At 41.7% G+C, this 13967-nt stretch overlaps 1 protein-coding gene across 2 annotated transcripts in view; it reads right to left on the bottom strand.

The window, feature by feature from the left end:
* The window catches only part of LOC135101330 (dynein axonemal heavy chain 5-like), a 152559-nt gene that overhangs the window by 120470 nt on the left and 18122 nt on the right, over positions 1–13967 (bottom strand). For both annotated transcript variants that reach the window (XM_064005175.1, XM_064005183.1), the window contains exons 8-17: positions 13074–13236; positions 12609–12748; positions 11981–12110; positions 11188–11393; positions 10744–10923; positions 3619–3820; positions 3289–3524; positions 1898–2046; positions 1616–1748; positions 1060–1298 (exon numbers count right to left, since the gene is read on the bottom strand). In XM_064005175.1, coding sequence (XP_063861245.1) covers positions 1060–1298; positions 1616–1748; positions 1898–2046; positions 3289–3524; positions 3619–3820; positions 10744–10923; positions 11188–11393; positions 11981–12110; positions 12609–12748; positions 13074–13236 — 1778 coding nt within the window. The remainder of the gene's footprint in view (positions 1–1059; positions 1299–1615; positions 1749–1897; positions 2047–3288; positions 3525–3618; positions 3821–10743; positions 10924–11187; positions 11394–11980; positions 12111–12608; positions 12749–13073; positions 13237–13967) is intronic.

The following is a 13967-nucleotide window of genomic DNA, read 5'->3' as shown; positions in this document are numbered from 1 at the left end:
TCCGTCATCCAGAAATAGCCCGGAGAGCAATGACGCCGCGCGCACACACACACACTCTCTCTCTCTCTCTCTCTCTCATCTTGGAGGGGAAATTGTACACTTCCAATGAGAGAGAGAGAGAGAGAGAGAGAGAGAGAGAGAGAGAGAGAGAGAGAGAGAGAGAGAGAGAGAGAGAGAGAGAGAGAGAGAGAGAGAGAATTTCATCCCTTTTCATATCAAGTTTCAGGCAAATAACATTATCTCTCTCTCTCTCTCTCTCTCTGACAAGTTACCTTCTACCATTTTATTATAAAATCGAAGATAATGAAAAAATTACCATGAAAGAATGATAGGTATCATCTCTCTGTTCTGATAAAACAGGTGGATCCTGTAAATAATTTTCCGAGTCCTCACTAATGTCTTCGCTTTCTTCATCTTCTAAATATTCACTGTCACTGTCTTCAAACTCAGAAGCACTGCTAAATACATATGTTGTGTCCTGCTCCATGGTGAGTTATGATCTGAGATCCTTGGCTCTTATCAGGATGTCTCTTCACACTTATCATGGTGCTTTCCACCCGGCGGGTCGCTGGGGTTGCCAAGTGTCGCCCGGAGAAAGGGAAAATAGCTTAGTTACCGCTAAATTTCCAGAGCTAGTGACAACACTACATGTGGAAACATGCCAGACACTTCCACTCACACCATCTGACTCGAGAAACCGTGCTTGGACCTCAAAATTGAGGCGCGAAAATTCTTGATTACCGGTATGATCGCCGTCGCTACGGATGCATTTTTGCAATCGTATATATACGATTGCCGGAAGGAAAGGGTTAAATGCCTGATTTCTTTTTGCATGATTGAAAATGATAAAAAAATTAACAAAAAAAAAAAAAAAAATGCTGCTTGAAAATAAAATAATAGAGAAAACATACTAATGATCTGGCATCCCATTTGTCAAATGGAATGCAACAGACAACATATATGGAAACACATTTTAGCTTTATGTAATCTTGTAGATTTTAACATAGAACAATTCTGGGTCATTAAAATCTCTTCTAAAGCCAGAATGACAAATATCACCTGTTCTGGAATTCCAAGAGCTCATTATTGATCTCCTCAATGTTGACTTCACCCCATGGGATGTCATAGTAGGATGTCACACGGTCAATGACGTCATTATATAGTTTGTAGAGCTTCTGCAGGAGGTTAAGTTCTTTGCGGATTTGTGCCAACTCTGGGAACTCTGAGCGAGGCAGACGGAACAGCTCCTCCCCGACTGAATAGCTGGAATGCTTCCTCCACAAAGTATCAAACCGATTCTGTCAAAAAACATCATAATGATACCTATAATCATTATAGGTATCATCCTGAATCACAACTACCAATATCATCATTGTCATTGCCATAACTCTCATCACCATTACTGGAACCCATTTCATATGCTAAGGAAGATGTGGGTCCAGACTTGATAACACCAAACACATCAGTCACAGGGGAATCACACAACAAAATGGACTAAAGCAAGTTGCCCCTGTTATTCATTCTCTCCCATATTGTATATTACCAATATGTGCATCAAATGAACCTATACAATTCGCATGAACCTGAAGTTGGTGAAGGGTGGCTGGTGACTCACTTGGGAAATGATGAGTCTGTCTGAGGCATCACGGGGGTCCAAACCCGGCACCATGGGGCCTGTTGTGCGGTAGTCATGTACAAACTTGTTGCAATCCTTCTTGAACTGAGCCACATTATGAATCAACTCATTCCTGCAATAAAGAAAAAATTTGTGATTAATAACATCCAAGAAATTTGTGATATACAACAGCAATGTCATCATTCATTGTCTGGTGAACTAAACTAACAATGGTGCAAACACTGCAAAGAAAATTGTAAAAATTGTAATATTTGATCTCACCTGAAGTACGGTTGTACACGGGACAGCAGGTTCTGCACCTCCACAGCCTGTGCCAACACCTTTTGCCAAGTGAAGCGTAGGTTGTCCACACGCTCAGCCTCTTCCTGACTCAATCCCAACTCATACTTCACCAGCAGACCAAATGATTCCTGGAAGAGACATGATGTTGGGCTGAGACACAATGACAAATAAGAGCCTTAAGAGCCTCCTTTTATCAGCTTTATGAACACTCTCTCACTTAGGGTATAAGATGTCTACAAAAAATACTCAACACTATCTAAAATCTTACAATAAGGATAAGCCTAGACTGCATTTTCAATAACAAAAAAACAACAAAAGTCTTTATCAATGTCTTGAAAGACAGCTTTTGTGTTTATAAAGGTGAACCAAACATTCCTTAAAGGTATCACTCAATAATGGCTTGCCAAGCTACAGTTATGTACAACTTATCTGTGAAGGTGGCACTGAAATACAAAATTAATAGTTACAGTGGTATCTTGACTTACGAGTGCCCCAACTTATGAATTTTTTGAGATACAAGCTGTCACTTCAATTAATTTTTGCTTTCAGTTGTAAGCCAAAATCTGAGATAAGAGTTTCAGATATGCTGCCATTAGTTGGCACAGCAAGAACCACAACATCCTCCCAGCATTCCTCATCTCACTCATTGTCTTCACGTGTTTTTATACAACATTTGTTATTTATAAATCAATTTTTCTTAGAGTAAACCCTCAACACAATGAATACATGTGGAGAGAGAGAGAGAGAGAGAGAGAGAGAGAGAGAGAGAGAGAGAGAGAGAGAGAGAGAGAGAGAGAGAGAGAGAGAGAGAGAGAGAGAGAGAGAGAGAGAGAGAGTTGTGGTTGTGTGTCAGCCAGTGACCTTGGCAATGGCTGATGATGCAATGTTCTCTCTCTCTCTCTCTTTCTCTCTCAGATAAGTTAACAGAGAGAGAGAGAGAGAGAGAGAGAGAGAGAGAGAGAGAGAGAGAGAGAGAGAGAGAGAGAGTGTTGCATCATCAGCCATTGCCAAGGTCACTTACAGGCTCTCATACAGCCACAATTCATCTCTCAAACATGCAGCTAACTGTGTGTCAGCTAGCTCGTCCACATTTTAAGACCTAGGATGTTCATAGAATAAAGCAAGCATTTGATAATTCTGAAATATGCTGTGATTTGTGAACAGTGTTGTAAAATAAAATGAGTGTTTGATAGCCTTAAAGGAGTCATTGTACCTGAAATTCAGTAAACAAAGGTTCATTATATAGACAGTTTACTCATTTAAAAACATGTAACAAAAAAAATTGGGATGGGAATTAAACTTGTAAGTCAAAGTACCACTCCATATAAAAATACCATTTGAGACTGACACCAAAGCATTGATAACCTCACCTCAATGGGATCAATGGCGTCATCCATGTCCAGCTCAAGGTCACGTGTCTTGCGCAAAATGTCAATGGCACCTTTAATGTCATCAAGATCTTTTAGAGGTCGCTCCAGGCGCCGTGATAGCTCAGTCAACTGTGCAAAGAGCCTCTCCATCTCCTTCAGGTAGGTTGTCTTGAGTGCCTCACCATACTTCTCCACCCACAGACCAGCCTCCATCACCAGTGCCTTCTTCAGCTGATCTGTGGAATCAGCACAAGTTAATGAGGGTCGAGTTTCTCCAAAATAAATTTAGTTCTTTGGCTTGCATGTACAGTACTGTCAAAACTCACTCACCTGTGTTTATAGCCAGTGCCCCAACACGATAGCAAGTTGGTTCACTCTTGATCTGTCTGTCAAGCAACACATAGCTCCTGAGAGTCCTGTCATAGTCCTGCAGGGTTGGGGTGCTTGCAATAAACTCCCGTATGGCCATTTCCTTGTCAACACGCCACAGATGATGGTACTTATCCCAGGCACTGAAGGTGTTGTGTAGTTCCTGTCATATTAATGCTTTTCATAATGCAATATACATTTTTTTTTTTTTTTATGTAAGATCACTGGCCAAAGGAAACAAAACTGGAGGAAAAAAAAATCATTTAGGCGCCAGTCCCAAAAGAGACATCAAGAGAATCATCAAAAATTCAAGGATAAGTATCTTGAAACCTCCCTCTTGAAAGAGTAAAAGTTATAAGGAGGAAATAGAGAAGCAGGCAAGGAGTTCTAGAGTTTACCAGAAAAGGGGATGAATGACTGAAAATACTAGTTAACTCTTGCATTAGAGAAGTAGACAAAATAGGGATGAGAGAAAGAAGAAAGTCTTGTGTAGCAAGGCTGTGGGAGGAGGGGAGGCATGCAGTTAGCAATATCAGAAGAGCAGTTAGCATGAAAATATCAGAAGATAGCAAGAGATGCAACATTGTGGTGATAAGAAAGAGGCTGAAGACAGTCAGTTAGAGAGGAATTGATAAGATGAAAAGCTTTTGATTCCACCGTGTCTAAAATAGCAGCATGAGTGGAACCCCCCATACATGTGAAGCATAGGGATGAGAGAAAGAAGAAAGTCTTGTGTAGCAAGGCTGTGGGAGGAGGGGAGGCATGCAGTTAGCAATATCAGAAGAGCAGTTAGCATGAAAATAGCAGTAGAAGATAGCAAGAGATGCAACATTGTGGTGATAAGAAAGGGGCTGAAGACAGTCAGTTAGAGAGGAATTGATAAGATGAAAAGTTTTTGATTCCACCTTGTCTAAAATAGCAGCATGAGTGGAACCCCCCATACATGTGAAGCATACTCCATACATGGGCAGATAAGGCCCCTGTACAGAGTTACCAGCTAGGGGGATGAGAAAAACTGGCAGAGACAACTCTGAATGCCTAACTTCATAGAAGCAGTTTTAGCAAGAGATGAGATGTGAAGTTTCCAGTTTAGAAGGAGGAGGCAGTAGACACCTGCTGAAACAATAATTACTCCCAGTGAGGTCTAAAGCACTGTTCAGGGGGTGCTGTGAACTTATCATTAAACCCAGCTGTGACCTCACTGAACGTTTCCCTTTGTGTCTCACAACACAATGGGACAGTCACACCCTGCCCTCTAAAGACAACTCTCTTCCTCCACACAAAACTACAAGCACCTAATAACACACACACCCTTCACTCAAAAATTTTAAAATCATCATGGCGACTCCTACAACAGCCTCGGAGTCCCCATCTGGGGAGGGGACCATAAATGTCCCCAGGTCGGACTGCCTTTCTGTCGACGACCCTAAGTGTCTTGACACCCCCCTCAACTTTTTTTTCATTAACTTCTGCAACATTCGTGGTCTAAGATCTAATTTTCAATCTGTAGAACACCACCTCCTCTTCTAAACCTCATCTTCTTTTCCTCACTGAAACTCAGGTGTCTGAGGCAACTGACAGTAGCCCCTTTTCTGTTCCCTCCTACTTTCTCTATCCTCATTTTCGATCCAAAGCAGGATGCTGCGTTTATGTGCGCAATGACTTACCTGTCGCCACTCTCATACTAAATTTATCTGTGCTGTATACCTCTCACCTAACTCCTCTGACTATAAGAAATTGTTTCACTACTTAACTTCCAAAGTGGAGCACATTCTGACCCTCTTCCCTTTTGCAGAGATCTCCATTCTTGGAGACTTCAATGTTCACCACCAGCTTTGGCTTTCCTCTCCCTTCACTGACCATCCTGGTGAACTAGCCTACAACTTTGCTATCCTCCATGACCTAGAGCAATTGGTGCAACACCCTACTCGTATTCCTGACCGTCTTGGAGATACGCCCAACATTCTTGACCTTTTCCTGACCTCCAATCCTTCTTCTTATGCTGTCACCCTTTCTTCTCCGTTGGGCTTCTCCAATCACAGTCTCATATCTATATCTTGTCCTATCGCTCCAATCCCTCCTCAGGATCCCCCTAAACGAAGGTGCCTCTGGCGTTTTGCCTCTGCTAATTGGGGGGACCTGATGAGGTATTTTGCTGATTTTCCTTGGAATGACTACTGCTTCCGTGTCAGAGACCCATCTTTGTGTGCTGAGCACATAACAGAGGTGATAGTGTCTGGCATGGAGGCATACATTCCTCACTCTTTTTCTCTTCTTAAACCTTCTAAACCTTGTTCTCGTGCTATACATGATAGAGAGGTGGCCCACAAAAGGTACTTAAGCCTTCCATCACCAGAATCTCGTGCACTTTATATATCTGCCCGGAACCATGCCAAGTCTGTTCTCCAACTAGCCAAAAACTCCTTCATTAACAGAAAATGTCAAAACCTTTCAAGATCTAACTCCCCTCGTGATTTCTGGCATCTAGCCAAAAATATCTCCAATAACTTTGCTTCTTCTTCTTTCCCTCCTCTATTTCAACCAGATGGCACCACTGCTATCACATCTATTTCTAAAGCTGAACTCTTTGCTCAAACCTTTGCTAAAAACTCTACCTTGGACGATTCTGGGCTTGTTCCTCCCTCTCCTCCACCCTCTGACTACTTCATGCTACCTGTTAAAATTCTCTGCAATGATGTTTTCCATGCCCTCGCTGGCCTAAACCCTCGGAAGGCTTATGGACCTGATGGGGTCCCTCCTATTGTTCTCCGAAACTGTGCCTCCGTGCTTGCACCTTGCCTAGTCAAACTCCTTCAGCTCTGTCTGTCAACATCTACCTTTCCTTCTTGCTGGAAGTTTGCCTACATTCAACCTGTTCCTAAAAAGGATGACCGTTCTAATCCCTCAAACTACCGTCCTATTGCTTTAATTTCCTGCCTATCTAAAGTTTTTGAATCTATCCTCAACAGGAAGATTTTTAAACGTCTATCACTTCACAACCTTCTACCTGATCGCCAGTATGGGTTCCGTCAAGGCCGCTCTACTGGTGATCTTCTGGCTTTCCTTACTGAGTCTTGGTCATCCTCTTTTAGAGATTTTGGTGAAACTTTTGCTGTTGCCTTGGACATATCAAAAGCTTTTGATAGAGTCTGGCACAAAGCTTTGATTTCCAAACTACCCTCCTACGGTTTCTATCCTTCTCTCTGTAACTTCATCTCAAGTTTCCTTTCTGACCATTCTATTGCTGCTGTGGTAGACGATCACTGTTCTTCTCCTAAATCTATTAACAGTGGTGTTCCTCAGGGTTCTGTCCTGTCACCCACTCTCTTCTTATTATTCATTAATGATCTTCTAAACCAAACTTCTTGTCCTATCCACTCCTACGCTGATGATACCACCCTGCACTTTTCAACATCTTTTCATAGATGTCCAACCCTTTAGGAGGTAAACATATCATGCAGGGAAGCCACAGAATGCTTTCTGTGGCTTTCTAAAATTTCTGATTGGGGCAGAGCAAACTTGGTATTGTTGAATGCCTCAAAAACTCAATTCCTCCATCTATCAACTCGACACAACCCTCCAGACAACTATCCCCTCTTCTTCAGTGACACTCAACTGTCCCCCTCTTCTACACTGAACATCCTCGGTCTGTCCTTTACTTATAATCTGAACTGGAAACTTCACATCTCATCTCTAGCTAAAACAGCTTCTATGAAGTTAGGTATTCTGAGACGTCTCCGCCAGTTTTTCTCACCCCCCCCCAGCTGCTAACTCTGTACAAGGGCCTTATCCGTTCATGTATGGAGTATGCTTCACATGTCTGGGGAGGTTCCACTCATACTGCTCTTCTAGACAGGGTGGAATCAAAAGCTTTTCATCTCATCAACTCTCCTCTAACTGACTGTCTTCAGCCTCTCTCTCACCGCCGCAATGTTGCATATCTAGCTGTCTTCTACCGCTATTTTCATGCTAACTGCTCTTCTGATCTTGCTAACTGCATGCCTCCCCTCCTTCCGCGGCCTCACTGCACAAGACTTTCTTCTTTCTCTCACCCCTATTCTGTCCACCTCTAACGCAAGAGTTAACCAGTATTCTCCGTCATTCATCCCTTTCTCTGGTAAACTCTGGAACTCCCTGCCTGCTTCTGTATTTCCACCTTCCTATGACTTGAATTCCTTCAACAGGGATGTTTCAAGACACTTATTCATCAATTTTTGACCACTGCTTTGACCCTTTTATGGGACTGGCATTTCAGTGGGCATTTTTTCATTAGATTTTTGTTGCCCTTGGCCAGTGTCCTTCCTACTTAAAAAAAAAAAAAAATTATAAGTAAAGGATAGACTGAGGATGTTCAGTATAGAAGATGGGGACAGTTGAATGTTAGTGAAGAAGAGAGGATAGTTGTCTGAATGGTTGTGTCGAGCTGATAGATGGAGGAATTGGGTTTTTGAGGCATTGAACAATGCTAAGTTAGCTCTGCCCCAATCAGAAATTTTAGAGAGATCAGAGGTCAGGCATTCTGTGGATTCCCTGCATGAATTGTTTACTTCCTGAAGGGTTGGATGTTTAGGAAAAGACATGGAAAAGTGCAGGGTGGTACCATCAGCAAAGGAGCAGATAGGACAAGAAGTTTGGTTTAGGTCATTGATGAATAATAGGAAGAGAGTGTGTGGCAGGACAGAACCCTAAAAGAACACTACTATTAATAGATTTAGAACAGTGACTGTCTACCATAGCAGCAATAGAACAGTCAGAAAGGAAACTTGAGATGAAGTTACAGAGAAGGATAGAAACTGTAAGAGGATAGTTTGCAAATCAAAGCTTTGTGCCAGACTCTATCAAAAGTTTTTGATAGAGTGGTGAAACTTTTGATAGAGTTGGTGAAACTTTTGCTGTTGCAAAAGTTTCACCAAAACCTCTAAAAGAGGATGACCATGACTCAGTAAGGAAAGCCAGAAGATCACCAGTAGAGTGGCCTTGAAGTAACCCATACTTGTGATCAGATGGAAGGTTGTGAAGTGATAGATGTTTAAGAATCTTCCTGTTGAGAAAAGATTCAAAAACTTTAGATAGGCAGGAAATTAAAGCGATAGGATGGTAGTTTGAGGGATTGGAAGTCACCTTTTTAAGAACAGGCAGAATGTAGGTAAACTTCCTGCAAGAAGGAAAGGTAGATGTTGAGAGACAGAGTTGAAAAAATTTGACTAGGAAGGACCCATCAAGTCCACAAGCCTTCCAAGGGTTTAGGCCAGCATGGGCACGGAAAACATCACTGCAAAGAATTTTAATGGGTAGCATGTAGTCAGAGGGTGGAGAAGGAGGAACATGCCCTGAATCATCAAAGGTTGAGTTTTTAGCAAAGGTTTGAGCAAATGAAGAGTTCAGTTTTAGAAATAGATGAGATGGCAGTGGTGCCATTGGGTTGAAATAAAGGAGGGAAAGATGAAAAAGCAAAGTTACTGGAGATGATTTTGGCTAGAACTCAAGAGGGGAGTTAGATCTTGAGAGATTTTGATACTCTATTAATGAAGGAATCTTTGCCTAGTTGGAGAACAGACTTGGGATGATTCCAGGCAGAAAGATTAAGTGCATTAGATTCAGGTGATGGAAGGCTCAAATATCCTTTGTGGGCCACCTCTCTATTATGTATAGCACAAGAAAAGGATATGTTAAACCAAGGTTTGGAATGTTTAGGTCGAGAAAAGAGTGAGTAATGTACACCATGCCAGACATTATCACCTCTGTTATGCGCTCAGCTTACAGAGATGGGTCTCTGACATGAAAGCAGCAGTCATTCCAAGGAAAATCAGCATAATACTTCCTCTGCTCCATCCAATTAACAGAGGCAAAATGCCATAGGCACATCCCCTTTGGGGATCCTGAGGAGGGATTGGAGTGATAAGACAAGATATAGATATGAGATTGTGATCAGAGGAGCCCAATGGAGAAGATAGGGTGACAGCATAAGCAGAAGGATTAGAGGTTAGGAAAAGGTCAAGAATGTTGGGAGTATATCCAAGACAGTCAGGAACATGAGTAGGGTGTTGTACCAGTTGCTCTAGGTCATGGAGGATAGCAAGTTAGTTCACCAGGATGGTCAGTGAAAGGAGAGGAAAGCCAAAGTTGGTGGTGAATACTGAAGTCTCCAAGAATGGAGATCTCCGCAAAAGGGAAGAGTCATAATGTGCTCCACTTTAGGAGTTAAGTAGTCAAAAAATCTCTTGTAGTCAGAGGAGTTAGGTGAGAGTTATACAGCACAGATAAGTTTAGTTTGAGAATGACTCTGTAGTCATAGCCAGATGGTAGAAAATTCCCAAGATTTAACAGTGTGGGCACAAGAGCAGGTTATGTTGTTGTTCACATAGATGCAACATCCAGCTTTGGACTGAAAATGAGGATAGAGAAAGTAGGAGGTAACAGAAAAGGGGCTAATGTCAGTTGCCTCAGACACCTGTGTTTCAGTGAGGAAAGGAAGATGAGGTTTAGTAAAGGAGAAGTGATGTTCTAGAGATTGAAAATTATATCTTAGACCATGAATGTTGCAGAAGTTAATAAAGAAAAAGTTGTGAGGGGGGGGGATATCAAGATACTTAGGGTTGATACCAGAAGAGCAGTCCGACGTGGGGACTTTTGTGGTCCCCTCTCCAGATGAGGACTCTGAGGCTGGTGTAGGAGTCATCATGATAATTTTGAATTTTGAGTGAAGGGCGTGTGTGTAATTAAGTGAATGTAGCTTTGTGCGAAGGAAGAGAGTTGTCTTTAGAGGGCAGGCTGTGAATGCCCCTTTGTGTTGTGAGACACAAAGGGAGATGTTCAGTGAGGTCACAGTTGGGTTTAATGATAAGTTTTCAGCACCCCTGATCCAGTGCTTTAGACCTCACTGGAAGTAATTATCGTTTTGGCAGGTGTCTACTGTGTGTGAAGGTGAGTTTGGTAAGTGAATACGTTATTGATGAGTGGTTTATATACTAAGTAGCAGTCATGATTCTCAACATATCACAAATATTAATTCAAACTGCAAGATATGGAGTGTATGCTAAAAAAAAAAAAAAAAAAAAAAAAAAAAAAAAAAAAAAAAAAACCAACATTTTTAGTGGACTGGAAGGAGTTAACCATCTGACTCATGATCTTGGAGACATCCTTGCTCTCATAGACATGTGTATAGTAGTTCTTGGGCATGCCTGGCACCTCCAGTATCTCCTCTCTGATCTTCCATCCCCGACGAGATCCAACTGTTCCTTCGGTCCTTTTGACAGGCTCACCCACCTGCAAAATTAAGGACCTGACAAAGTGCTCACATACCTTAAAATCTTCATACCAGGAAGCTTTGGTCCTTAATTTAAAAAGGAAACTTTGGTTCTTAGGTTTTGTTCTGGCACGAGGGTTCAGTAGCAAGTTGATATGTTTGATGAAAGATCCTTTAGGTTCATCTTTGTGTCACTCTACAGCTTAAGTACTCTACAAGAGTTTTCATAAAGGATAGATCAATACACATTCAGACATGCCAATGTATATTACAGGTATACTCACATCCTCCTTGCGGCAGCGCACCCACTGGGACACACCCTTTGCTGTTGATAATATGATCTTGGCCACCTTACTGATGGCTTCCTGCACCTCCATTAGACTTGGGGTAACCTGCACACCAGGAGACACCAGAGAGGCACTCAGCTCCACCAGTGCCACCCCTTGGCTCTCTGCATGCACTGGGCCATGTCCACGCCCTGTTGCATCACCTAGAAAGACACGGTATTGCTTATATTAACTGTTATGCTAGTCACTACATTTCTACAAGTTCACCATAATGCACCTAGGTGATGCCACTTTTTAATGTTCTTTCCTACTTTGCTTCTTTTATCTTACTGATCTTGTACTTAAAGGTACACTTATACCACTGAAAACCCTCATGATTTTCATGAAGCAAAACAAAAACTAACGTTTTTGTTTTGGTTCTTGGTAACCAAAATTTATACGACTGCAATACACTTTTCTTAGGAGCAGTGCATGAACTAGCCAACTCATCACAACCTCAACTGAGTCTACATTAACACATTAGCATATTCACAATCTTGCAGCACACATGAAGATAATGACAGCCCTGAAACATGCCCAGGGTCTGCAATATTACAACAAATCACCTTCCTATCATAATCCTTCCCTTACTAGATTGTGTATTGGTGTTCAGTAGAGATATATTATGAAAAGGGATTGAGGCAGTGAGGATGGACAAGTCAATAAAAGCTATTTATTACTCAAAGAAGAAAGCTAAACTGAATGCACAGATCAGTATTGGAGTCCAACACACATCCAAACATACGCCCACCTTTACCACGGGGAGAGGTGACTGAGGTGTGGCGGCGGATGGAGTCGAGGGCACCACGTACAGATCTGATCAGCACATCCAACACTCGCCTGTGGTAAGTCCGACGAAGATCACGGGCTGCTGACTCCACCTTCAGAAAAACCAGTTAGTGTCGGAGAAATGTCTGTGAGGTCAGAGTTTAAACTACGCTGTGCAATTTTGGTTCCCATATGAGATATAGATCTGTTGGAGTCAATACAGAAGAGAGTGACAATAAGATACCAGGAATGAGAAATATCTCTTCCAAGAAGGGATTAATACTTTTATATTTATATTTGTTGGAGAGGTATAGAATAAGAGGGGATTAGATAGAGGTATTTAAGTGGTATAAGGGATAAAAACAGGGATGATATAAAACAAACCCTTTGAGTTAGTAATCAGGATAGGGCTAAAAGTAACAGGTTCCAGGTTAGAAATAATTTAAGAAAGATATAAGAAGAAACTAGTTCTCAAAGAGTGAGACAAGTAGTATAATATTTTGGATGATACATAAAAAGTACACTTTACTGATTAATGTGTTTGTAACTTAGTGCAATACTCTAAACAATTCCATCACAATATATACACAAGGCAGGTGATTGATGATTACCTTTTCCCTCATCTCTCTTTTCTTTCTAGCAACCTTCTCCTGTGGTGTGAGGCTCTTTGAGGGGAGCTCCAGTGTGGCAGCAAAGGGCCCCTCTGCTGTGGGCACAGGGCTGCGGCGTGACGACCCTCCTCCCGATGACACTGTGGGCAGATGTCATTTGGACAATAATTTGTGGCCATCAGGACTCTTAGAATCTGTTAGTAAATCATCTGACACTTCATTTTATGTAGATGACCAACAAAGTTGAGCAAAAATTCAGAAACAGCTATCAGTACAATATAGGCTATTATTTTAACTAACAAGTAAATTACAGGAATACATTTGATTTAACTATTTCATCCATAAACAGCTGTACATTGCTATATGAAACTATGATTCCTTCACTTGCACAGCTACATATACTTACTTATTTATGTTTCTATGGGCTTCTGAAATTAAATAATTAAATTAGCAAATGACAATAACCTGAGCGAGAGTCATCCAAGTCTGTGGCATCATCGAGATCATCAGCAGTAAGGAAACTGTAACTGCCCTGGTCACCTGCCCCACCACCCTCCACTCCCATCAACACCAGCTCTATCAGCTCCAGCACTGCGTCCTCCACTACACGACTCCGGCTATTGAGCTCCTGGTGGAGAGGAATGGAAATGAGAGTTGAAGAGGAAAGGCTTCAACTTATGGGTGACAATACTGTAAGACACTATGAAAGGTTAGATGCAGAAAATTATTAATTCCTACACTATTGAATCCTCTATAATAAACTTTTCTGGTGGTCAACTTTTTTTTTTATAGTACTCGACCTTAAAATAAGGAAATTAATAATAATTTGATTCATAGCTCCCTACAAGATAAATCTTTGGGAGCTCCATCTCATTACAACTAACAGCCGTACCACCAATGGACTGCCTGTCTTTGGCCTGTCATAAACAGTAGGGTATGTCACAACGGACAGTCATTTTTTTTTTTTTTATGTAGGAAGGACACTGGCCAAGGACAACAAAAATTTAATAAAAAAAAAAAAAAAAATGCCCACTGAAATGCCAGTCCCATAAAAGGGTCAAAGCAGTGGTCAAAAATTGATGAATAAGTGTCTTGAAACCTCCCTCTTGAAGGAATTCAAGTCATAGGAAGGTGGAAATACAGAAGCAGGCAGGGAGTTCCAGAGTTTACCAGAGAAAGGGATGAATGATTGAGAATACTGGTTAACTCTTGCATTAGAGAGGTGGACAGAATAGGGGTGAGAGAAAGAAGAAAGTCTTGTGCAGCGAGGCCGCGGGAGGAGGGGAGGCATGCAGTTAGCAAGATCAGAAGAGCAGTTAGCATGAAAATAGTGGTAGAAGACAGCTAGATATGCAACAT

This window comes from Scylla paramamosain, chromosome 1 (genome assembly GCF_035594125.1).
Source record: "Scylla paramamosain isolate STU-SP2022 chromosome 1, ASM3559412v1, whole genome shotgun sequence".
Classification (NCBI taxonomy): domain Eukaryota; kingdom Metazoa; phylum Arthropoda; class Malacostraca; order Decapoda; family Portunidae; genus Scylla; species Scylla paramamosain.
Note: the sequence above shows the minus strand (reverse complement) of the source record. Positions and strands in the feature narration are given on the sequence as shown.